Source organism: Planococcus citri, chromosome 4 (assembly GCF_950023065.1).
Source record: "Planococcus citri chromosome 4, ihPlaCitr1.1, whole genome shotgun sequence".
NCBI lineage: Eukaryota > Metazoa > Arthropoda > Insecta > Hemiptera > Pseudococcidae > Planococcus > Planococcus citri.
In genome coordinates this window covers 61,892,576-61,916,190 of record NC_088680.1, presented here as the reverse complement: position 1 = coordinate 61,916,190, position 23,615 = coordinate 61,892,576, and the positions used below count along the sequence as shown (strand labels likewise).

Here is a 23,615-nt window from a genome sequence, read left to right as displayed (position 1 = left end):
ATGCGAGTATAGTAGGTAATTTAAAAATAGGTAAATTAATTTTGCCATTTAATTGGTTATTATGTAAATATAAAAGCTTCGTTTTACCTGTTCCTTTAATTCTGTAAGCTGGCGAGATAAGATTTTAACTAAATCTTGAGTGACTTCCAATTGAGATTGTAAAGTACGAAGTTCGATTTGTTCGCCTTCGCTTTCGTCAGCAGCCAATGACATCGCACGTAATCGAGGGAACCAATCTAGATTACGATCCTGAACATAAAACAATACAACTAGTTAATGATCTTAATGCACATGCGCGCCACTGACCAGCGACAGCGACCGGTTGCATCTACAAAAAATGTAATCTACGTTGGCAAACTAACACGTTTTGCTACTCTTAGGTAAGTTGTCGCGCAACATCTATATAGGCGAGTAAAACCACCCTTCTCAGGTAAGCCTAGATGAAGTTACATTTCCGTTTTCTCGGCAGGCAGAAGGTAACTTTCATCTAGGCTTGAAAATATCAACCCTTCGGGGTGACTGAATCAATGATTCTGAGAATGATCTATATAGGGAGAGGGTTGAAAATCTGTGATCGGTCAAGATCATTGATTATTCAACACTTTCACCCTTGATCTTACTCCTCAAGGATATTCATATCGTGAATAAACCATGCATCAACCCTCTCAGAGTAAGACAGCATACCGTGAAGAGGGTGAAATTAACATAAGGGATGAAAACGAAAAAATGAATAAATAAATGAGCAAAAAAACTCGAAACATTCATGAAAAAAAAAATTAATTTCAGATGTAAAAAAAAGCATTTAAAAAATTCTAAAAACAAGAAAAAAATGTTCAAAAACTGAAATGGAAATTGGAATTTCTCATTAATGAAAAAGTTATTTTTTTTAATTAATTTTTTTTCATGCAAATAAGCCCATGGATGAGAAAAAATGAAAAAAAAATGAGAAAAATAAAAAAGAAAAAAAATTAAAAATAATAAGAAGGAAATAATGATATTTTTTGAATGCAAAAAATTCAAAATAAGTTACAGTTCTGGCGTTGAAAAAATTGATAAATAAAATAAAAAATTTCTGAAAAATTTGTAAAAAAAACTTTTTTTGTTTTTTGAAGAAAAAAAATTTTCACCATAAAAATAATTCTACCAAAGAATAAAAATAGAAGCATATTTTTGACGAATCGATAAAAAATTTAAAAAAACTTACATGTGTACCTCCCCCTCCCTCTCAAAAAAAAAATAAATAAAAAACATAACTTTCCATAAAAAGACATTGAAACCTCTTCATTTCAGATTTTTTTTTGAGTAAAATTGGGCGTTTACAATTTTCAGAAAAACAATTTTCTTTGACTCCCCCTTCTCAGTTTTCCAGATGAATTTTTTCTCAAACTGGATTTCACGCAAAATAGAGGAAGGAAGAAAGGGTGAGAGGGGAGGGGAATAAATTTTTCTCAACATATGAACGGCGAATGTTATCAATTAATTAACAAACTTTCTTGACTAGTACATATTTTTATCGTAGGTCATCTAAAAGTTTCATGGAACTTGTCAAGAACTTCTAAAGTTCAGTTCGTCAACTTGAACTGACCTAAGGTCACTTTTTTTAAAAAGAACTTATGAACGAGTTCATTCATTGCGAACTCTGAAGTTTGAACTGAAATAAACTGAACCATATTTCGACGAATTTCACTAATTTTTTTGCATTTTTGTCAATAAATTTTGCTATTTTGGGATCAAAATAACATTTCAAGTAGAATAAAAAAAATATTCGGTAACATTTTGAACCCAGAGAAAATTTTGAGAGATGAAAGGAAACCGATTTTTCTGAAAAAACTCTGCCTGGTGAACTTCGAATGAACTAATCGTAAGTTTGTGAACTGAACTCTGAAAGAGAGCTTTTGAACAAATGAACTGAACAATTGAACAAAGAACTTGAACTGGAACCCAGCTTCAAATGTAATGAACTTTTAGATGCGTGGGTTTTCATGAGTCTAGGACAGTGGTGAGGGAAGAGGAAGAGGGAGGGGGGAGGAAGTGCGATTTTGAATTTTAAAAACTCGAAAAAATGACAGAACTAGAAAATTAAATTCAAATCAAAAAAAGTTTTAAAAATGATGAAAAATCAAAATGATTACCAAATTGAAAAAAATTAAAATTTCTGGCCTTTTTAACGATCTTTCTCCCATTTCATCTCTTCCCACCGTTAAAATCACTCGAATTTTTTTCCGGATAGAAAATAATAAAACATTACTCGTTCATTTTTTTTAAAAAATGGGAACTTACCTATCCTTCAAAAATCACTTTTAAAAAAACAAGACGTGAAGATATTTTTGCCTTCAAATTTTTGAAATTTCCAACTTTGAGTTTTTGAAGTGAGTTTCAAAACATACTTTTTGAATATTTTTGGCCGATTTCTGGGATTTTTAGTTATTTCTTGGACAGATTTGTCTTTTTTTTTTTTTTTTTTTAACCGAGTACTTCTTGACTTAAAAAATTTGATTTGTAGACCATTTCATTTTCTGAATTTTTTACGAGAAATGGAGTACAATTTAGGTACATACTTAAATTTCTTCAAATTTATGAAGACTTTAATTTTTAAAATTCTCTAATTTTGGAGTAAAAATTGAAAAATAATCCAACTTTTTCAAAAACGCAAAATTGATCAATTTGGATACCTTGTAAAACGAATTTCTAGCTTTATAGCATCAAAATCAAAAAGAAATAAAAAACAAAAAAAAATTTGAAAATTTGAAAATTTGAAGCATTTTTTTACAAAAATGCATTTTTTATCAGTTAGAGAGTTGGACAAAAAAATTTTCAATAATAAACCGTATAAAAAATAAAAAAAAATAATTTGCAATTTCAAAAGCATATTTTACACATTATCATTTTTATTTTTTTCCTCAAATTAATGAAAAACAAATTATACTTACTTACTCATTGTGAAAATAATTCAAAAAAAGGTAACTTGATTTTGAAATTTTATCGAAATAATTAAAAAAATGATTAGACTTCAAACATTGCAAAAAATCTAACCACCCCACCCCCCCCCAAAAAGAGAATTTGAATAATTAAAACCTCAAGCATTTTTTTCATAAAATGAAATTTTTCATCTCAGGACTTGAAAATACAACAAAAGTAAGTATAAAAAATTTATAAAAAATGAAATGAAAAAAGTTGCCATTTCAAAAGCATTACACATCATTGAAAAAAAACTGTTTTATATGTACATTTATAAAAAATAATTAGGTGCTTATGAAAATAAATTTAAAAAAATTCTAAAGAATAAAATTTTGAAATTTCGTTGAAATAATTTAGAAAATGATCAAGTATATTTCAAATTTGAAAAAAAAAAAATGAAAAAGAAATTCGAATAATCGTAGTAAAAAAAAAACAAAAAAAAATTCAGAAAAATATTATGACGTTTCCAGTTTCTTTTCAATTTGCAATTAAACTAGAATTTTTTTTGTAATGACTTACGACTATCGAAATTATTTATCAATTACGTAAAAATGATTAAAATGATCGAATTTGCTAACCAGAAACCGAACAAGCTAAAGCGAAAAAGGGTTAAATTGTTTGAAAAATTAAATCTTAAAAAATAAAAAGAGTTCAATTTGAGACTTTCAAGATGAAAAATTTTCGACAATGAAGTTCGAGTCAATTCAAATCACAGATCTAATCGTTTAAGCTCAACTACGTACCTAGACCTACCTACTACGTCAAGAATAATACAAAACTTCGAAAAACTCACCTTGACCATCGTATAAACGTAGCTCTCAGGTCCGGTGAATTCGGTAGGATCTTTAACTTTCACCAAAACAATGAAATATAAATAATGCCACATGTTATGCTCGTTGACTATATGTTCTTCGAAAGTCACCGTTTTATTGTCAAATGCCGAACGATTCAGTCCTAGAAATGATAACGTTGAAATTAAAATTAATTCTAGCTAAATACAACAACAACAAAAAAAATTCTCTATCTATTTCTTTACGAAATATCGAATAACACTAATAAGCTCATTAAAAACACCACACTTTACGAAGAAAAGATCAAAAATTCACTCGAAATTTCTAAAAAAAAAAAAAATATATGCACCCATTTTCAAAAACTTGTTAAAACTTCATCCTTACCGCAAATAAAACAGGTATTCTTCAAAGTCGACTCTTTCTGTTGCTTTTCATTTCTCAAATCAGCGAACGTGTCGATAATCACACCAAATATCACGTTCAAAACGATAATAATCAGTATAAAGAAGAATAAACAATCGTAGATCACTCGAGGAAAAAATAACGGTTCCTGTAAAAAAAAATCACAACTCAGCATTTGAAAATTCAATAATTCAACGAACTTAATTTCAGATAAGTTACTTACTTCGCTGCTAGGAGCTCGAAGCACGTCACCGATACCTCCTCCGTTTCTCAAACCTTGATTCAGAGTAGTAACTATACACATTCTTAACGTATCGCAAGCTCTTTCTTTCGTTTCACCGTCTACTTCTACGGTTTTAGGATCCGAAATGGATAAATCATCATCTGAAATTGTGAAAATGAGAAAAAAATGAAAAATATATTCGAGTAAGTAGGTACTCGATTGAAAAAATTGCAGCTACCTTTATCGTCGAGATTAAAAGGAGATCCTGAATAAACGCAATCTGTTCTATCTGCTGGGCATGATCCCATGATGGGACTTTGTTGTTCGATTTCAGCTGAGAAATAAACATGATGGATTTGAATAAAATAAACTCAATAACGGAGTAAAATTATAAACCAAGTTTTGAAAAATTCCACTTACGAACTACCATTTCATCGACATCGATTAGGAAATCATTTTTGAAGAACAAGTAACCGACGAATGAGAATATGTATACCAGTATTAGGGCCAGGAAAGCTGTATAAATAATCGACAAACCATTACGAGTGACCGAGTTGATCACATTTAATAAAGTTTCTTCTCTGTATATCATATCCAGTAACTATAAAAATCCAAACACACACAGCGTTAGCATCAAAATCAAGTCTAACATCAATTTCAAGTTGAATTTGCACTTTTTTACTCACAAGAATACAATAAAAGAAAGGATGTAAAACCAGGCCCAATATAACTAACGTGATGTAACCCATATGGTACCATAATCCTTTATCGGTGATCACTTCGTTGATATTTTTTTGGAATGTTCCTTGATTACCGAATATACTAAGAATGTGAACAGCTTTCAAGACAACCTGTAAAATGAAAATAACGTACAAAGCGTTCAGATTTTTCCAACGGAGGGGGTAGTGGGGCTTTGAAACTCGTAAGAACCTACCGTCACTACACCGAGTAACGCCACTGTTAGCTGAGGCCCGAATATAAATATAATCACAGCGATCGTAGTCAGGACAGCAATGATCCCACTAAATGATTTAAATTTTTTCACCGTCGTCGTCAAACCACCCGATACTACGGCGATCAAAAAAATCACAGCGAGCCAAAACCGACTAATTTCTGCAGAGTAAGCGAAAAATGATTACGAACGATCAAATAATCACCGAGATGCTAGTTTTCGTTGCTCTTAAAGACTCACCAGGGACGGTGCTTTGAAACGGATAGAAAAATCCGACGATAAGATTAATCAATACAGCGCAGTAAAATACAATACTACTCCACAACGACATACCGGAACTAACTTTGAATAATTTTTGTTGTCCTGTAACAAAAAATACCTACAAGTTGAAAACCCCGCCGAGCAATCGATTACATATGGCGTTTTAAAAAAATTTTTGAGAAAGTAACCTCTTAGTTTTTTTTGCCATTTCATTTCGTTGAACATATCCTCGGATTTTTCGAAAAATGCAGACACCTTGGAACCTTGGTCGTCGGTTTCGGCCGTATGGAAGACTTTCACTTTGGTGTCGTGCGTTAGGTATTCGCATATTTCTGGTATAGGGAAGACGATCTGTTCGAGAGTTCTGTCATGACGTACGATCTGAAAATAACGAGCAACGAAATGTAAGGTAAAATAGTCGTAAGTTGACACGAGTGAGTAACAAAAAAGGAAACGGTTGAATGGAAATTTTACTTCAATTTGAGCTGTGTGCGTCGCGTAATGTCGAAGAGCTTCGTTCACTTTTGGATCTGGATTCAAGTCGGAGGGTTTGAGCAAAGCTGCGAGATCTTTGTTGTGTTGAGCCAATTGGTGACACAAAATGTAAATATTGTGACCAACCTGTGGGCAAAAAAAAAAATACTCGTAATTGGTTCTCTGTTATTGAAAGCAAATACCGGACAAGGGGTTTAATAAATAGGAAAACTTGCTAATGCAGGACAAAAACAAGACTTCTGACAGGTTTCAATTTAGAAAAGAGGAAGGATTAAATTTTTTCAAACCAAGATTTTTTGGAGTCAGAATATTTCGATTTTCAAAGAGAGTTGGGAAAAATTAAAAGAAGGACCTTTTTACACAGCTGCAGAAAAAAATCAATGTTTTTAAAATGTTTTTGCAAAGAGGAGAAATTTTTTAGAAATATTGGCAAAAATTTGGATTTTTTGACAATTTTGGCAAAAATTGGACTTTCTAGACAGCTCAGAAAAAGTCGATACTTTTTTAGATGCTTTGGTAAAAAATCAAGAATTCTTAGAAATTTAGGCCGAAATAAGAATTTTTGAATCATTTTAACAGAAAAAGGACCTTTTTTGAGAATTTTGGCAAAAAATAGACCTATTAGACAATTGCTGCCAAAAATTGGAACTTTTTCACAATTTTGAACGGAAATGTAATTTTTTGATAATTTTTCCAAGAAGTCGGACTTTTTGACAATTTTGACAGAAAATAAACTTTTTGACAAAAAAACAGCACTTTTTTGACAATTTTGACAAAAAACAGGACTTTTGACAATTTTTCCAAAAAATGAGACTTTTTGACAATTTTATTGTTCCAAAAAAAACGGTCATTTAGACAGTTTTGACAAAAAATAAACTTCTTGACAAAACAAGCACTTTCTTAACAATTTTGACAAAAATTGGACTTTTGGATAATTTTTCCAAAAAAAATGGGCTTATAAACTTTTTGACAAAAAACAGCATTGTCTTGGGAATTTTTCCAAAAAATTGGTCATTTTGACAATTTTTCCAAAAAATGAGACTTTTTGACAATTATTGTTCCAAAAAATTGGCCTTTATGACAATTTTGACAGATAAACTTCTCAACGCCAAAGAAACATTTCTTTGACAATTTTGACAAAAATGGGACTTTTAGACAATTGTTCCAAAAAAACTGTCTTTTTGACAATTTTGACAGAAAATAAACTTTCTGACAAAAAAAGCACTTTCTTGACAATTTTGACAAAAAAATGGGACTTTTTTTGACATTTTTTCCAAAAAATCAGGCCTTTTGACAATTTTGACAGAAATCAAACTTTTTGACAAAAAAAGCACTTTCTCAACAATTTTTACAAAAAATGGGACTTTTTTGACAATTTTGACAAAAAACAAACTTCTTGGCAAAAAAAAAATTCCTTGATAATTTTGACAAAAGTGGCACTTTTTGACAATTCATCTCCCAAAAATTTGGTTTTTTTACAATTTTGACAAAAAATGGGACTTTTAGACAAATGACAATTGTTCCAAAAAATCCATCTTTATGACAATTTTGACAAAAAATAAACTTTCTGACAAAAAAAGCACTTTCTTGACAATTTTGACAAAAAAATGGGGCTTTTTTGACAATTTTTCCAAAAAATCAGGCCTTTTGACAATTTTGACAGAAATCAAACTTTTTGACAAAAAAAGCACTTTCTCAACAATTTTTACAAAAAATGGGACTTTTTTGACAATTTTGACAAAAAACAAACTTCTTGGCAAAAAAAAAATTCTTTGATAATTTTGACAAAAAATGTGACTTTTTGACAATTTTGACAGAAAATAAACTTCTCGACAAAAAAAAATTTCTTGACAATTTTGACAAAAATGGGACTTTATTTTGACAATTTCCCCAAAGACTTGTTTTTTTTGACAATTTTGACAGAAACTAAACTTTTTGACATTTTTAACAAAAGACCAGATTAAAATTAAAAAACCTTTTTAGGCAATTTTGGTTTTAAAAAGAGATGGAATGTTTGTTCTAAAGAATTTGGAAAAAATAGGAGTTCCCATAGACAACTGAATTATTTCTGGATGTTTTGCACAAACCCAAAAAGATGGATTTTTTAGGAGCTTTTTAAACAATTTTGCCAAAAATGTGGGATTTTTGAAATTCAAAACGGTATTTTCGTGCGATTTGAATAAAAATTAAAACTATTCGACAATTTTGGCAAAAATGTAACTTTTTTGAAAATTGAAAACGTTAACAAAATACTATTTGGTCAAGAAAAAAAACGGGATTTTCCAAATTTATTTTGATAAAAATCCTGATTGACAATAAAAAAACAGAAATTTTCAGGAAATTAAGCCAAAAATTATCATTTTTTGACCATTTGACAAAAAAAATCCGGATTTTTTGGGCAATTTTTGCATAAAATCAAATTTTTATTTGGCAATTTTGCAAAAAACAGGGATTTTTAAAATCAATATTTTATGCACATTTCTTTTGTTTTAGCAAAAATAAGAACTTCTTAATAATTTTTCCAAAAAAAAAAGACTTGAAAACTTTGGCAAAAAATTAAAAACAAGGTATTTTTGTACATACATGTTTTATGAAAATCAAAATTTCTCAACAATTTTGGCAAAAATGTAACTGTTTTCAAATTTGAGAAAAATTTAGGATTTGGTCACAATTTTGAAGAAAAGAGACTCGTCTTTGACAATGGCGAAAAATATGACTTTTAAAAGGCAGTTTTACCAAAAAATTCGTCTTTTTTTTAAAAAAAAAAAAAAATTAATTTCCACAATCTTGGCAGGACGGACATTTTTTTTGAAAATGCAGACAGAAAAACAGGATTTGATTTTCTGCATTTTTGTCAAGAAACAATATCTTTTCTAACACTTTTGACGAAAACAAAAACCCAAAAAAAACAAGACCTTCTATTAAGCAATTATCAAGACTTAAGTATCTGTCTATTTTGAAAAATAAACAAGACTTTTAGGCGATTGAGGCAAAAGTTGGCACTTTTTGGATGTTTTGGCAAAGAAGAGCACCCTGGCAGATCAATTTCAAGAATTTATGATAATTTCTCAACATCAAAAACTTGCTACACTTTACTCACGTCTTTCGGAGATACTCCATCGTCTCCATCGATCGATACATCATCCATAATAACATCGTCGTCATCGTCATCCAAAGATTCCTGATGAAAAGCTCGACAGGCAACGTCAACCTAATCAAATCACAAACCAGCATTACACTCATCATTTTTTCTAAACATCAACATCGATTTTTTTTTTTACAACTTCTACTCACCAATTGCTTCGGATTCATGTTATACAAGATCCTCTCAGCGTTCTCGTTATCACCTCTACTCTCCATAATAGCTAGCAATAACTTGGACGCGTTGTTTTTCAACTCCAATACCAAATCCATCCTGGTTCTACCCAAAGGATTGATATCGTTCAATACCAGAGCTGTAATGATATCCAATCCATTGGATTCGTGAGACGCGATACAATTCTGATTATCGTGACACGGTCCTTGGCAATACTCGGTCAATGTCTCCAGCGTTTGATTGATCAACGAGACGTTATTTTCATTAATGTATAATCCGAGTAGACCCAAACCGCCTGTAGTCGATCCGCAAATACAATCGAGAAACGTTAATGTTTCCGAGATCAAATTGTAATTATTTTTGTTGTTCTGATTTCGAAGCAGGTTTTGCAAATCTCTGTTGTGGTTTTCGCACAAGAGTTGCAAAAATCGCTGGATTGGTTTCATCACCAAGACTTTAGAAGATAGTTTGTTTTGTTCGTCTTTATCTTTTTGTTTGTGGTCGAGTTTTTCGGCCAGCATGTCTTCCAGAGCTGAGGTATGGCTGATGGTGAAGTTACTAGGTTCTTCGCCAACTAAAAAAAATTCAGAATTAAAAAAAATTATCGCATAAATTATTCCAAGATTGTACTTTTTTGTTTGAAATATTCACCTGAACATAGAGGAGGGCAACTGGCATATGCTTGGTTCGTTGCCAAAGCAGCTTGATTGAGTTCTTGGCGTAATTCTTCAGTAACTATCGTAGCGGTCAATTTGGCTGAAATTTTAAAAATTTGAACAATAATTAAAATTCGAATTCAAAAACCGATTCGAGATTTGATTGATTTACCTTTCCTACTACGAGACATTCTTTCGATATCTTTAACTGCGTCTTTATCTTCGTGCGCTTTAGCTGCCATATCCGACGTATTGACCGTAACAGTGGATTTTATTTCTTGCTGAGAATCTCTCATTTTATCGTAAAATACCTAATGAAATAATTATCACGATTAAATTCAACGTTTACTCGTCTATCAGAGTATCTATTATACTGAAACGTACTTTGAAAAACGCTTGACTCAAATCGCCTCCTAATAATTTACTATACATGCTTTTCTGTATCACCGGATTTCCTCCTTCTAGTAAAGCAATTCCTAGGGAAACCGCTTCTGTGAAAATGGAAGGCGAATTGACCGAATTTATGACCAGCTCGACGACAAGATCAGAAGCTCCTTCGCTGTCTAAATGACATTGAACTTCGTGTAGAGTTAAACCGGCTCTATTTAGTAGTCTCGCTGAAAAAAAAATCAGATTAATTTACTCTTAATATCAGGTATGTAAATTACGAGGACGAAATTTTTCATAATCATTTCAATAATACCTCCTGGTCCGTGAAATATTATAGTATTTTTTTGAGGACCAACATCGACAGGAGTTTGTCGTACGCTCATCGATTTACCGAAATATCGAACTAATAAGCTATTCCTTAAATGATCACCCTGAAATATCGAACAAATAATTTGTTTTAAAACGCCTTTCATTTCATGCTCGGCAACATGATCAAATGATTCTTACTTTTTCACCATATTCCGAATCTACAGTCATCATTTCACGCAACGTGTTCAATATTTTAACGCATAATTTCTCTTCTTTCTCTTCTAGTAATTTTTCTGTATGAGTGATTAACCTAAACAACGAGAATTATTGTTGAAATATGTCGAATGGCGATTTTAATTCCGTATTTTGACATCTTACTTGCAAATAAATCCTCCATTTTCGCACCTACTCCTGGCATCTGTACCAGAGGGGAAGAGAAGCTCGGGTCTGTAGAGGATATCTACCAGTAAAGATTGCTCAGCCAACATTAAAGGTTTCAACTGATCTTCCAGCAGCAGAACGATGTCTTGGAGACCTTCGATGATACTTCGATCTATTCTCATCAACTGGAAATAAAAATACGTGAAATTAATTCCGATCTGAACCTGATTCGTGTCAAATAGACCAAAAAAAACACAGATTTCGAAGTGAGACGATTTTTACTTCTAATATTTATATTTTTCACTCTCGAGATCTGAAATTTTTATTTTTCGTGAAAAATTCAGTCAAAAAAATCGAGTTTAGGAAAATAAGGACATTTTAGTGCAATTCTGATCGTTGAATACGAATTACAAATTTTATAGGTTGATTTTCTGAGTGAAAAAGTGAAATATTCAACATTTGATTCTTCGGCTCGATTTTCCATGAAATATTGAAGGGATACTCGAAAGTTGAAAAGCCTTGTCATTGTGAAAATAATGAAAATATTGGTAATTTGACTCACTGAATACAAAAATGGAGATGAAATGAACTTTCAATCGAATGGGACCGTCTCTAGGGTGGAAAATACCGTCGAAACTTTTTTTTTGTTTAAATAAAAATATGTGTAAAGGGCACATGTTGGGAGGGGGGGGAATTGTTTTTAGAATTTCAAAATCAATGTAGGAGGTCAAAAAACTAGGAAAAAACAAACATTGAAAAAATTGGAGGCATTTAAACCGGGAATTCATGATATTTGACCACAAAGATGGAGTTACAAGGTGTGAAAATTCTTTTTTTTGAAGCACCCTCCCTTCTAAAGAAGATTGAATTTTACACAAAAATTTCACCATTATAAACAGTATCAGAAAGCTGCAAAAAAAAAAAAATGAAAAATTTCCGATGAAAAAGTTCGTTCAACTTTCAATTTTTGATAACTTAGATGAATGTTTCTGAATCAGATTTAAACGAGCTTTCGAACAGTAAAATAAGTTTGGAGGACTCAGTTTTTGAAAAAGAGCATGCTTTGAAACCCCATAAACAAAATTTCAGCTGTACAAATTGGATTTTTTGGTAATTTTAAAATTTTTTTTGACATTGAATGTTTTTTTTATTTTTTATTTTTATAATTATTCAAGAAAGTGAACCTATTTAGTAAAAATGATGAAACGTTTCCGGTCATTCTAAACTTTCCAGTACGATTATCGATTTTTCTGAAAGGCGAAGAAATTAATTTGAGCAGCTGAAAATCAAATTTGGAGTAATTTTTTGACCATCATCAGGAAAAACTCAAAAATTTTCTGCTCATGAGCCATTCTAAAGCCTTCAGCACGATTTTCGATTTTTCCAAAATTTTTGAATTTCTTCAGAAAACGCGAAAATTAATTTTGGGTGCTAAAAATCGAGTGGTGAATTGTTCTTGATCTGATTAACGAGTTTATTCGCATTTGAGCCAATTTCGATGAAACTGAAACCTCAAGTGTATTTTTTTGACCAGAATACTTATAAATGAGGAGAAAAAAGAGGAGAGAGGGGGACTACAAAAATCCTGCATAATTTTAGAACTCTTCAGGATCTTTGAATTTCTCCAGAAGGCGAGGAAATTAATTTGGGCTGCTAGAAGTTGAGCTGAGGGTTATTGTCGATCTATTTAATAATTGAATCCACATTTGGCTCGATTTAAAGGCGAATACCTCAAAGTGAATTTTTTGACCAAAAATATTTGCAAAGAAAAAAAATCAAAAAATCAAAAAATTTTTTGGTTTGAACGGAAATTTTTGAAATCAGGATAAAAAGCTATAATTTGTCAAAAACAAGCTTTGGATCAGAATTTCATTATTTTGAGCCATTCTGGAGCCTCCTGCGGAATTTTAGAACTCTCCAGGATTTTTAAACTTCTCCAGAAGGTGAGGAAATTTATTTTGGCAGGTAGAAGTCGAGCTGAGGCTTATTGTCGACCTATTTAACGATTTCATCCACATTTGGATCGATTTTCAAACGAATACCTCAAAGTGTGTTTTTTGACCAAAAAATATTTTTTTTTAAAATTTAAAAAATCAAAAATTTTCCATTTGAAGGGAAATTTTATGAAATTTGCACTAATGGCCATATTTTGTCTAAAAGCAACTCTCGGATCAGAATTTCACTTTTTCGAGCCGATCTGGAGCCTCCAGCTCCAGCTGGCAAGCACAATTTTAGATTTCTCCAGGATTTTTGAATTTCTCCAGAAGGCGTGGAAATTAATTTAAGCAGCTAAAAATTGGGTTGGGACTCGTTCTCGACCTGTTTAACGAGTTTATCTTCACTTGAGTCGATTTCCAAGCGGACAGCTCAAGTGTTTTTTTTTCAATTTTTTTTTCTTCAAAAATATGCATGTCAAAAAGAAGCACATTCGAGGTGTCTGCTTGAAAATCGAATCAAATGTGGATAGACTCATAAAACAGATCCAAACTGAGTCCCTACTCAATTTCTCGATGCCAAATTAATTTTTTTACCTCCCGAATAAATTCAAAAAAGCGCTGGAGGCTTCAGAAGGGTTCGAAACGGCGAAATTTGGTTTGTAGAAGTTGATAAAAATTGCAGAACCAATTTTCATCACTTTCATTATATTTTTTTGAAGCATAAATCAAAAAAATTGTACATTTTTCATATTCAAAAATTTTCCAATCATTAAAAAATCAGTTTGGGCATCTGAAATTTGAATTATAAGAATTTCAGACCAAATACATAAAAAAAAAAAAAAAAAACATCGAAATTGAAAAACGTGACATCAAAATCCGATCGAATCGTCATAAAATGACCCACTGGAAACTTACATGAGACGATGTACGTTCGACTTTCGGTGATTTCACAGCCTGTAGCCATTTCGACGTCTGTCTCGAGAGTAACGAGGGCTTCGTAAATATCGCCTGAACTTTGCTTTCTAAATGCGAAGGTATAGCTATCGATCTACCTTTGGCTAAAACAAAAAAAAATCACCAATCAAATGAAAAATCATCTTCCATCACGAAATCAGTACTTCTCAAATTCTCAAAGTCAACTTACCAACATCTATCAACGTTTTTATCGTATTTTCTACGGTGTACGCTTGCGAAGCAGTAATCCAACTGCACTGAGTGATCCTATAAGCGGAATCCAGTAATTGGATGAAAATCGGTTGCCTAGTCTAAAAACACACTCGAATTAATATTCTGAAACTCACTTATCGCCTCATCATTATTGATTAGTTTCATTTTTTTTATTTATTTTTTTTGGTAGAAAAAACTTTACACCACATTGTATAAGAAATAAAGCGTTAATTTCAAAAGTAACCTGTACATAGAAGAGAAACAGAGATCCATCCGAAGCCATAATATTGTATTATTCACATAAACCCGCTTCAAGCGTACCCCGATGAAAGTTATACAAAAAAGAGAAGATGGAAGAGTCAGCATGCAAAATATTTACACTTACACTTACTTGCAACGTTGTACTTTGATCGGAAAAAGGACTATTAAAGAACGTGTTAATCAACATCATTACGCTATTCGTCACGTACGACTCCAGAGCGGTATCAGCTTCCGATCTAGACATCAGATACGCGCTACTGGTCACGTGATTCATGTCGACCAAAAAGCTCTTCTCGAATAAGCTCCACATATGGTTCGAGGTGTAAATTTCTTTCATTTCGACTTCAGTGTCGATATAACAATGGTTCAGGAAACTAATATACGCTTCTTTAACCTAATCAACGGATTGAGGCAATTATTATCTCGAGAATAAATTTCTACGGTGAGTAAATGTATTGAAATTACTTCGGGAATGCAATCAGGATGAGAAACGACAGCTACTATGTCGTCTAGAGGTAATAAACTATGGCATTTGATCTCCGTGTACACATTTTTACCCATTGTGCAGCAGGCTAATAACTTAACGAGTTCTATATGGTACCTAAAATGTAAAAATTTTATTATTTTATTCAAATATTGTACTTGAAGGAGAGGAAGGTGAAAATCTAGACGTACTTTAACGGGCTGTTTTCTTCGGAACCGTTTTTTTCTGTACGCATCATTTCGATGAATTGATTAAACGATGATTTATCGTTATAAAAAATCAGCACATCTTCACCAGCGTTGACCAACTAAGAAAAAATACGGTTTTATTATTAATAAAAAGTATAGAAAAGTCTCCCCTGCCCTCCATTTATCGGTACTTCACGAAACGTACCTCCTGCATGACCATATCTTGACATTTACGTAAAAATTGATTCTCCGCTTTGACAATAGTTTGGAAAAATTTCAAATACTCGACGTGACGACCGTGGGTCTCGATACAATGGATAAAATGCTGTATCACTTTATCGTCTACTTCGCTACAAAGCGTATAATTATCTTTGAAAATACTGCAGACAGTTTCAGCTTCTCGTACCTGTGTAATTCGAAAGTAAAATTATTACAACCTCGAACAGATCAGTGCCTCAGCTTCCATCGATGAATTTTTAAACCACTTACTCCCGGATTTAAAAACAAATCCAGATGTTTGTGCAACAAAACTTGGTTCTGTTGGTTACCCAGACAGAAATTCTGCAAGAATTGATGAGCCAAGCGCATCAATTCGTTCATTCTGATATCTTCTTTCTGATCGTAAGGTACTTGAAGTAAATCCAGCACGATCGTATGAACTCCGACATTCCTCAGCAGTCTTTGTTCGTGTTTTCGCGGTTGTTTCAAACCATTGGGAGCGTAATTAATGCATAATTTATTCATACGGATAAGTATCTGAAATAATTCGAGATTTCAATTAGTCGAATGTGTGAGTCGAAAGTTGAATATTTTATAGAAATGGCTCACTTGTTGAATTTTTTTATACTCTTCGGCTTGATCATTGTGTATGGGAGGGCCGATATCTAAATCAATGGCGGAATCTTGTTTACCGATCGAACCGATCGAATGTTTAATTGATTTGGAGTCGTTGCTTATGCGACTGGTGTCGTCTTCGTCTTCGCGACTGTTTTTACCCAGCTCTTCGTCGCTTTTAGCCTTAAATACCCACAGTTCTGATTTCTCTACCGATTGTCGTAGTACGTCCAGGTCTGATTTTATTTGTTTGTACGATTCTACGTCGCTATCGGATACCAATAGTTGAACCTGGGGGGGGGGGATGTCAAATTGAGTCAAAAAACATTTTCTAATAAAAATTCGTTGAAAAAAAAAAATAATAAAACGAGCAAAATCATGACACAAATTATTTTATTGCATCGAACTTACCTGCTTAAACGCCTGCAAGACTTCTTGACGTTGACTGAAATGCCTAAACAACAAATGTAACGCTCCGGATACCAAAGAAGGATAATCATGCATGGTTAAATGGAGTAAAACCCTCAGGAAAGTTCTACCTCCATACCCATCTAAATCCAACACGACGCACTCTTCGCTAAAATAAACATAAATAAAATCTCGTTCAGTAAATCGTGTTTCCAGCTTTAAAAATTCAAAATTATCGCTCACCTGTTACCGAAGATTCCTTCGGCCTGCATTCCGATCAATTCTAAGTCTATGTTTTTGTGCATCGGAACCGTATCGCCAGCAGTACGTTCCGATTCGTCAAACTCTCGTTTAAAAATCGACAACAAGCAACTAATACGGTAATCCAAACGCACATCCAAAATAAACTACATAAAAATAATGTTAAGGTGCAAACAAAATTCAAAATTAATCACACGAAATCGTTACAGAAAAAAAATCATTCAAATTCAACGCTGCGAAATGAAAATCCTCTAGTCACCTGTAAAATCTCGATTATTTTCAATTTCGTATCCATGACCAAAGGATAGGCTTCGTTTTTCAATAAATTAAGATTCTTGTGTTCGATTAAAGGTGTCGCCGTGTTTGGTCTACTGATACCGGATGCTCCTAAAGTCAAACCAGTCATTACTGCTCCCATATCGCCTATCGAACGTAATACTCCACCTTCGGCTGAAAAAAATACAGCAAAATGTAAACTTGTGTTCGATTTTTCAAATAACTAGAAGTTGAAATTAAATCAATTACAAATAATATCTCCGGTAGGAACCGTTCCTTTGCTGAAATCGTTCTCCGAAATACAATCCAAAATACGAAGTAGTGTTTTAGTCAATCTTAATAAATCACTAAAGCTGTAGAATCCGAAATAGATCAAATCTCTGGCCAGTTTGACTACCTGTGGGGAAAAAATACTCGTTTAATCGCAATATTTTTACAATTTTTAGTAAAATAATCGATCATTTACTTCAAACGTCAACTTATTCTGATGAGGATCGGTAAAACTCCACGTTTTAGCCACAACGTTGAATAAATAATCTTCGACGAACAAAATCGTCGAACTGAATCGCGCTCTGACAGCTTCTTTATTCGGATCAGGGGTTTTATTATTGTCATATCTGCAAAAATACCTCCTTTATCAGCAAATACCTCGATAATTATACAATTTTTTCAGAATTTATCAAACTTACACATTGATAGACATCCTTGTGGGTATTTCCGACCATAAACGAGCATATTTGACCGGAGTAACAGGTTCTTGAGGATCTCTATCGACGTGACAGTGCAACATGAGACGGCAAAACGACGCACGCAACTCGTAGGGGACATTTTCATCCGACATGCATCTAAATCGAACAAATTCGAGTAAATTTACAAATCGATCTCGAGTAGATTTCCTCGTTTGTGGATTTTGAGCTTACTTTAGAATCAAATCGATATCTAAATGAGGAGATAGGCTGTTCAAAGCCAAGTATTGTCGATTCAGGCACATATTTGAAAATAAGTTCAACTGATGTCTGTAGTAATCTAGTAATCCTTGGGCATTTTTATCACCGTGTTTGGAGTCTTTTGAAAGCTCCACGAGAAGTTTACTTTTCTGTAATTGAAAAGTGGATTCGATTAGTGGGATTTTTTTTCCAATAATGAAACTGAATTGATCGTCGATTGGACTCACATTTTTATTACTCCAAACGAGAAGTACTTCTTTCTTTTTTGGATCTCCATTTGAACCATCAGCAGGATCTATTATTCTACAAAAAAAAAACAATAAAATTTACATTAGATGGGGGAAAGAGAGGAAGGTACTCGTAATCATTAACCTAGTCCTACGATGTGATATGTAAATGATACGTGTTCGTTAATTTTTATCATCTTTTTTTTTTTTTTTTTTGAAAATTTGGACCATAGCGAAAAAAAATTGTAAAAATTAATTCGCATCAAACGAATCAAAAAAACGAGGTGAAAAAAAAATATAATCCAGACGTTTACACGCGTTAACGACGACGTAGGTATTCGTTCACCTTCACACAAGCGCCACGTAAATCGAGACATATCGCGTCTCGTCGTCGTGACGAAATTCAAATATTTAATTTGCAATACGTCTCGCATTACGAGCACGCATCGATCGACTTAATTAAACGGTTGAATTGGAACATGTGGAAAAAAGAATGAAACGTGATATGTACCTAGTTTCAATCAATATATCCGAATTCTTCGTACTGAGCACACTTTTACAGATAAGCTCTTGTGTAATAGCTATGGCTTTCTTATTCGATATGCACAAATCGGATAAATAATCTAGAAAACGCGAATCCCAGTTGTGCATATTTTTTCGCACCAGACCGACGAAAGTTTCTATTTCAGCGGCTGTGATATGCTTCTCGAGTAGTTTACGATTATTGTGCAGCAGAGCGGTGATCGTGTCTTCGGCCAAGATATCGTAACCGATTTGTTTCTGCATGAAACCAAAATGCTTGGCGATATATTCCTAAAAAAAAAAAACTGTTAATAGAAGTCCATCGAATGCTTATTTTTTAAAAATCAATTCGACTCACTTGATTTTTTCTGTAATCTTGCTGGCTCACTCGAAGAATTCTGTAGCATAGTCTGAATATATGTTTATAAGCTGCGTGTTTTTGATCATTTAATTCTTCTATTTTAAGAAAAGGTCCATCTCCAGCCGATGTTTCCAGAAAAGGAGCTTGTAATATTTTAAATAACTGTTTCAAAATCGATTGTTCACGAATCAATTTTTGACGATCCCTGTGAAAATATTTCTCGTAAAAAATCTTATTCGTAAATTAAAAAAAAAAAAAAAAAAAAAAAAAAATAGAAGAAAAAAAATCCAACCTATTAGGATTAGCTACAATAACATCCAAAGCTTCCGATTTATTTTGTTCATTTTCCATTCCGGCGATAAAATAAACAATATCTTGTAAAAGATTGGTCACCGCTCTGAAAAATAAACGCAAAGTTGAAAATTAACTAGAATAAAAATTCGTTTCATCGACTAAATCATGATGCAAAATCACTCAAGCCAGCGCAAATAATTCAAAGAATACCTTCGATCGTTATGGGAAATCGGACCTTTTTCTAATTTAGAAGAAATCGAAGCTAAAACTTTACATGCATCGTTAGCAAAATCTAAATCTCTAACTTCAACCGGCGAAACTGGAATTAAGGCAAAAGCTTCTTTATCTTCTTTAATAGGTGCGCAACCAACCTATTAAAGGAAAGTAAAAAAAAACGTCATCACACAATTCGAAAATCAATCACGGAATCAAAGTTCGGTACCTTCGACATGACCGGTTTCTCTTCATCTTTATCGATTGGAATCGAAGTACTGTGAACCCACGAATCGGTGCATAAATGATGTAAACGTACGTAAGATGATTGAGGTACTAAAGAGTCACCTCGAGTTAACGTCGTAGGATCCAATTCGAACAAAGATGCGATCTCGTTCGAATGTGGAACCGATACCAAATGATAAACTGGACTGTTGACCGTAGCTAAATGGAGTAAAAATCACGATTAGTAATTTCAAATCATCGTGGTCGAAGAATAATAATACGTGTATAGTTGATTACTTCGTAGTTTAGCTCGCATAGGATCTTCGGTGATGTCATCGTCGATTTCGGCTGCTAAATAATGACCGGTTGCTAAATGCTTGAAACGAAATAAACAATTCCAATGACCAGCTCCACCTCGACAAGGATCGTGTTGAACGACCTAAATCAGAGATCATTTTAAAATCAGTTCGATTCACTAAATTACATCACAAATTTTGAAAATTAGCTCAGCAACTTGAGAGAAGACTTTTTTGAAAATAAATCTTACTTCAACTTCCCACAAAGCTTTACTACTGGTAGCTGCGGTAGCCGAAGTTCTACCAGTTGTACGTAGAAAAACGTGCTGTTTTTTCTTGTACTCGTCCATGGTGAGAAATTTCTCATGTTCGGCGTGAAATAATCGTATGACATCGCCTCCTTTAAGAATATCGTCAACATTTTCTCGATGTTCGATGAACAATGTTATTTTCCAAGATGTATTCGTATTCAATACATTCACCTATAGAACAAGGTGAAAAATCCAATATAAAAAAAGGAATCGTAAATGAGAAAAATCAACGAAATTGAACAAAAATGAATCGCTCACGTACCTCTTTACATCCGGCATTATCAGGTAATTCGTAATTCGGTGCAACGTGTAACACTTGCTGACCAGCGTTGACCGGATTCAAGATGACTTTATCTCCGAGCACAACGTTATCACCAGTTGATCGGAGTTTGTAAAATGGCAGTATGTAAAACCACGAACCTTCGTTGCCATTGGCATCTAAATATACTCTCATCGCATTTTTCTCCAACGAAGCCGGTAATCTTTTATTTACGGTCAAGTATTTATTGGATTTTAAATGCAATATCTGGAAAGATAATTACGTGAAAAAATCGTCCAAAAGACGTAATCTAGATCAATTACTCGTTGATTAGTTAATTACCTGAGCAACGCTACCATATTGAACGACATTACCGAAAAGCTTCTTACTTTCGGAATCATTTTGCTTCTTTTCTATTTCAGCTGCGTGCTAAAGTACAGTACAAAACACTTTAAAATCCGGTTCTAGAATTCGTAATGAATTCAAATTGACATACTTACGTGTAAACGTTTAATTAGAATCGCATCCGTTGAACCGGAATTCGGTTTAGCTGCCTTCCAAAATTGCTTTTGGGCAGAATATCGATTCATAGGACATACTTTGAATAAACAGTCTGAAACAGACAAATATTACGAACGATTCGTCGAATATAGAAAGAAAAGAGGATGAAATTTGAATACATACCTCTGAATTTCTTCGGAGGACTGTTTAAATCTCCAGCTTCGGGACATACTACCGTTCGATCGTCGACCAACCTGTTGAAAAGTAACGTAACACATTTTACTTTCCAACTGACAGTTGACACAGATAAGTGAATTTTCAACTTACCCCAAAGTACTAAGGAAGCCGCTGACACTGCCTTCGGCGAATAACGATACTATGTCCCCAAAATGCAGAAAATTCGCAGTGCCCATCATTTCATTCATTCGCACACATCGACCACATAATTACGCTGGAAAGTGGAAATCAAACAACGTACAATTAATCATCACTATACAGTACAGCTGAACGAAGAAAATCATCCGAAACTGTACTATTATTACCATTTAAGGCGAAACCGTGTGTACGAAACACGAATTATAAAATATCGAAATTCAATTCGAGAAAACAACACCGAAACAGACACAACAGCTACCTCTCATACTTACTACCGAATGTTATATTTGTTTTTCACACAGAATCAACGTACATATTATACTCGCGTGATAACACGATAATAAATTATTACAGAACGTAAGGTATTTTTTTTTTCTTCTTCTGAGTTTTGTCTTATAATCTAAAGCACTCTGTTTTACTCTACCTTGATCGAAGAGATGGTATAAGATGAGTGTTTACTCTGGATATAAATTTTCGTCTATTGTTGAGTTATATTTTTAATGAATAAACGTTATATAACAAACTGGATTTTTTAGTTTTTTTTTTTTTTATTTCGGTAACCTTGAGAATCTCGGATTTTTACTAATATTATGCTATGGTAATATGCATAAAATTTTCAACCACTACACCAGAAACATACTAGCAGCCTTGAAACTTGAAGAGGTGAAGTCTCTGTTGAAGGTTTAGAAATTCATATCATTATTATATACTTTCTGTAGTTTTTCGAACGTATTTAAAGTATTGAAAATCGCGAAACACGAGACATATTTTGCAGAATTTGTACTTTAATTTTTGGAATCACAAATCACACGTACTCGAATCGTTATCTCTTCTTATCACTTCGCCAATTCAATCATAACAACAGCTAAAAAATTTAAAATGGCAACTTGTATACAGGTCAGAAGAGATTTTTCTCCTCCATTTTTCATCCTGAGTTATTTTCTCAATTTACCTAGCCTTGGAAATAAATTTTTCTTTACCTTTTTTCGAATCTTCGACCAAGATTTAGGAAGCTTCGAACAGCTCAAAGCACAGCATCACGATGATCAGTGTAAAATTTTTTGGTTGAATTAGATAAAAACTGAAACAAGAATGGGGAAATTATGTACATATAAATTTCGTAATTATAGAACTTGTTACAGTAACCATAACAGTCATAAATTGTTGATTTCACTCCCAATTACTCTTCGTAGGAAGTAATGAATGAGTAATCAATACGATGACTTTTCAATGATTTTGATTGTAGGAGTTCCAGGAATTCTGTAGGTACCCTATTTTCAATTTTTCTGATGAAATTATCCAACTCTACGTAGAAATTCACCTACCTATACTTCTACCATCACATTTTCAAAATGCTGATTCTAATTCTATGATACTTTCATTTTCATTTCAAATCACAACAACTGTAGGCATCGTCCAAGTGAGCCAAATGTTCGCCAAAAAAATTCATCTCAATTTGCAACATCAGAACATTTAGAAGAAGTGATGATTGAAAAATGAAAAGTTAAACTGTTGAGAGATAAAATTTCATTTTCATAGAAATTTTAAATGAGTAATGAGTGATAATTACCTATGCTTGTTCATTATATATTGAATAGGCTCGTCTAAATCATGGCATGGCAATGACATATGGTTTTACGTTCGAAAAAGCAATACACAAATTGTATCGCTGAGAGCGAAAATGGGTCATTGAAGCGTAGTAAATCTATAGAGATTTCCATGCTGGATATCTTCCTATCTTCCATGCAAAAAAAATTTCAAAAGTTAGCTGTATAACACATTGAAATTGAAATCCTATACCTACTCATGGGCCTAAGCTTAATTGCAAAAATATTTAGGTATACCTCCTTTTCTAAACTTCAAAATTGGTTCAAAATTCTGAAAAAGGGCCTATGATTTCTAAAAACTGAAATACCTAATTACCTATACAACTATTATACATAGACATACATACCCGAAACAGGCCACCAACAATACGACGAATGTATTCTCACAGAATAGATTGATAACCGAGATGATTAGAATCTGACAGGTTCACTTGAAAAAAAAAGAAGAAAAAAAACAGAAATGTAAATTATAAAATTGAAAATAAATAAAATTAACCACCATTGTAATGTAAAAAAGACGATTTCGG

General features: G+C 32.9%; 1 protein-coding gene across 1 annotated transcript in view; it reads right to left on the bottom strand.

The window, feature by feature from the left end:
- Itpr (Inositol 1,4,5,-trisphosphate receptor) overlaps positions 1 to 22,326 on the bottom strand; it is a 29,068-nt gene extending 6,742 nt beyond the window's left edge. The window contains exons 1-48 of the mRNA XM_065363505.1: positions 21,906 to 22,326; positions 21,434 to 21,557; positions 21,290 to 21,360; positions 21,106 to 21,218; positions 20,948 to 21,034; positions 20,609 to 20,872; positions 20,287 to 20,517; positions 20,037 to 20,178; positions 19,744 to 19,958; positions 19,512 to 19,672; positions 19,300 to 19,404; positions 19,005 to 19,212; positions 18,636 to 18,937; positions 18,125 to 18,200; positions 17,871 to 18,046; positions 17,640 to 17,795; positions 17,417 to 17,567; positions 17,200 to 17,347; positions 16,934 to 17,124; positions 16,657 to 16,820; positions 16,417 to 16,582; positions 16,000 to 16,296; positions 15,661 to 15,927; positions 15,377 to 15,577; positions 15,175 to 15,290; positions 14,965 to 15,100; positions 14,630 to 14,893; positions 14,216 to 14,336; positions 13,987 to 14,129; positions 11,132 to 11,319; positions 10,952 to 11,063; positions 10,758 to 10,875; positions 10,439 to 10,671; positions 10,227 to 10,365; positions 10,050 to 10,154; positions 9,377 to 9,972; positions 9,183 to 9,293; positions 6,062 to 6,208; positions 5,776 to 5,968; positions 5,567 to 5,689; positions 5,309 to 5,487; positions 5,061 to 5,225; positions 4,795 to 4,975; positions 4,613 to 4,708; positions 4,375 to 4,535; positions 4,134 to 4,299; positions 3,752 to 3,912; positions 88 to 249 (exon numbers count right to left, since the gene is read on the bottom strand). Of these exons, the coding sequence (XP_065219577.1) occupies positions 88 to 249; positions 3,752 to 3,912; positions 4,134 to 4,299; positions 4,375 to 4,535; positions 4,613 to 4,708; positions 4,795 to 4,975; positions 5,061 to 5,225; positions 5,309 to 5,487; positions 5,567 to 5,689; positions 5,776 to 5,968; positions 6,062 to 6,208; positions 9,183 to 9,293; positions 9,377 to 9,972; positions 10,050 to 10,154; positions 10,227 to 10,365; positions 10,439 to 10,671; positions 10,758 to 10,875; positions 10,952 to 11,063; positions 11,132 to 11,319; positions 13,987 to 14,129; positions 14,216 to 14,336; positions 14,630 to 14,893; positions 14,965 to 15,100; positions 15,175 to 15,290; positions 15,377 to 15,577; positions 15,661 to 15,927; positions 16,000 to 16,296; positions 16,417 to 16,582; positions 16,657 to 16,820; positions 16,934 to 17,124; positions 17,200 to 17,347; positions 17,417 to 17,567; positions 17,640 to 17,795; positions 17,871 to 18,046; positions 18,125 to 18,200; positions 18,636 to 18,937; positions 19,005 to 19,212; positions 19,300 to 19,404; positions 19,512 to 19,672; positions 19,744 to 19,958; positions 20,037 to 20,178; positions 20,287 to 20,517; positions 20,609 to 20,872; positions 20,948 to 21,034; positions 21,106 to 21,218; positions 21,290 to 21,360; positions 21,434 to 21,531 (8,106 nt within the window). The 5' untranslated portion in view covers positions 21,532 to 21,557; positions 21,906 to 22,326. The remainder of the gene's footprint in view (positions 1 to 87; positions 250 to 3,751; positions 3,913 to 4,133; positions 4,300 to 4,374; positions 4,536 to 4,612; positions 4,709 to 4,794; positions 4,976 to 5,060; positions 5,226 to 5,308; positions 5,488 to 5,566; positions 5,690 to 5,775; positions 5,969 to 6,061; positions 6,209 to 9,182; positions 9,294 to 9,376; positions 9,973 to 10,049; positions 10,155 to 10,226; positions 10,366 to 10,438; positions 10,672 to 10,757; positions 10,876 to 10,951; positions 11,064 to 11,131; positions 11,320 to 13,986; positions 14,130 to 14,215; positions 14,337 to 14,629; positions 14,894 to 14,964; positions 15,101 to 15,174; positions 15,291 to 15,376; positions 15,578 to 15,660; positions 15,928 to 15,999; positions 16,297 to 16,416; positions 16,583 to 16,656; positions 16,821 to 16,933; positions 17,125 to 17,199; positions 17,348 to 17,416; positions 17,568 to 17,639; positions 17,796 to 17,870; positions 18,047 to 18,124; positions 18,201 to 18,635; positions 18,938 to 19,004; positions 19,213 to 19,299; positions 19,405 to 19,511; positions 19,673 to 19,743; positions 19,959 to 20,036; positions 20,179 to 20,286; positions 20,518 to 20,608; positions 20,873 to 20,947; positions 21,035 to 21,105; positions 21,219 to 21,289; positions 21,361 to 21,433; positions 21,558 to 21,905) is intronic.
- Between the last annotated feature and the right edge of the window lie 1,289 nt (positions 22,327 to 23,615).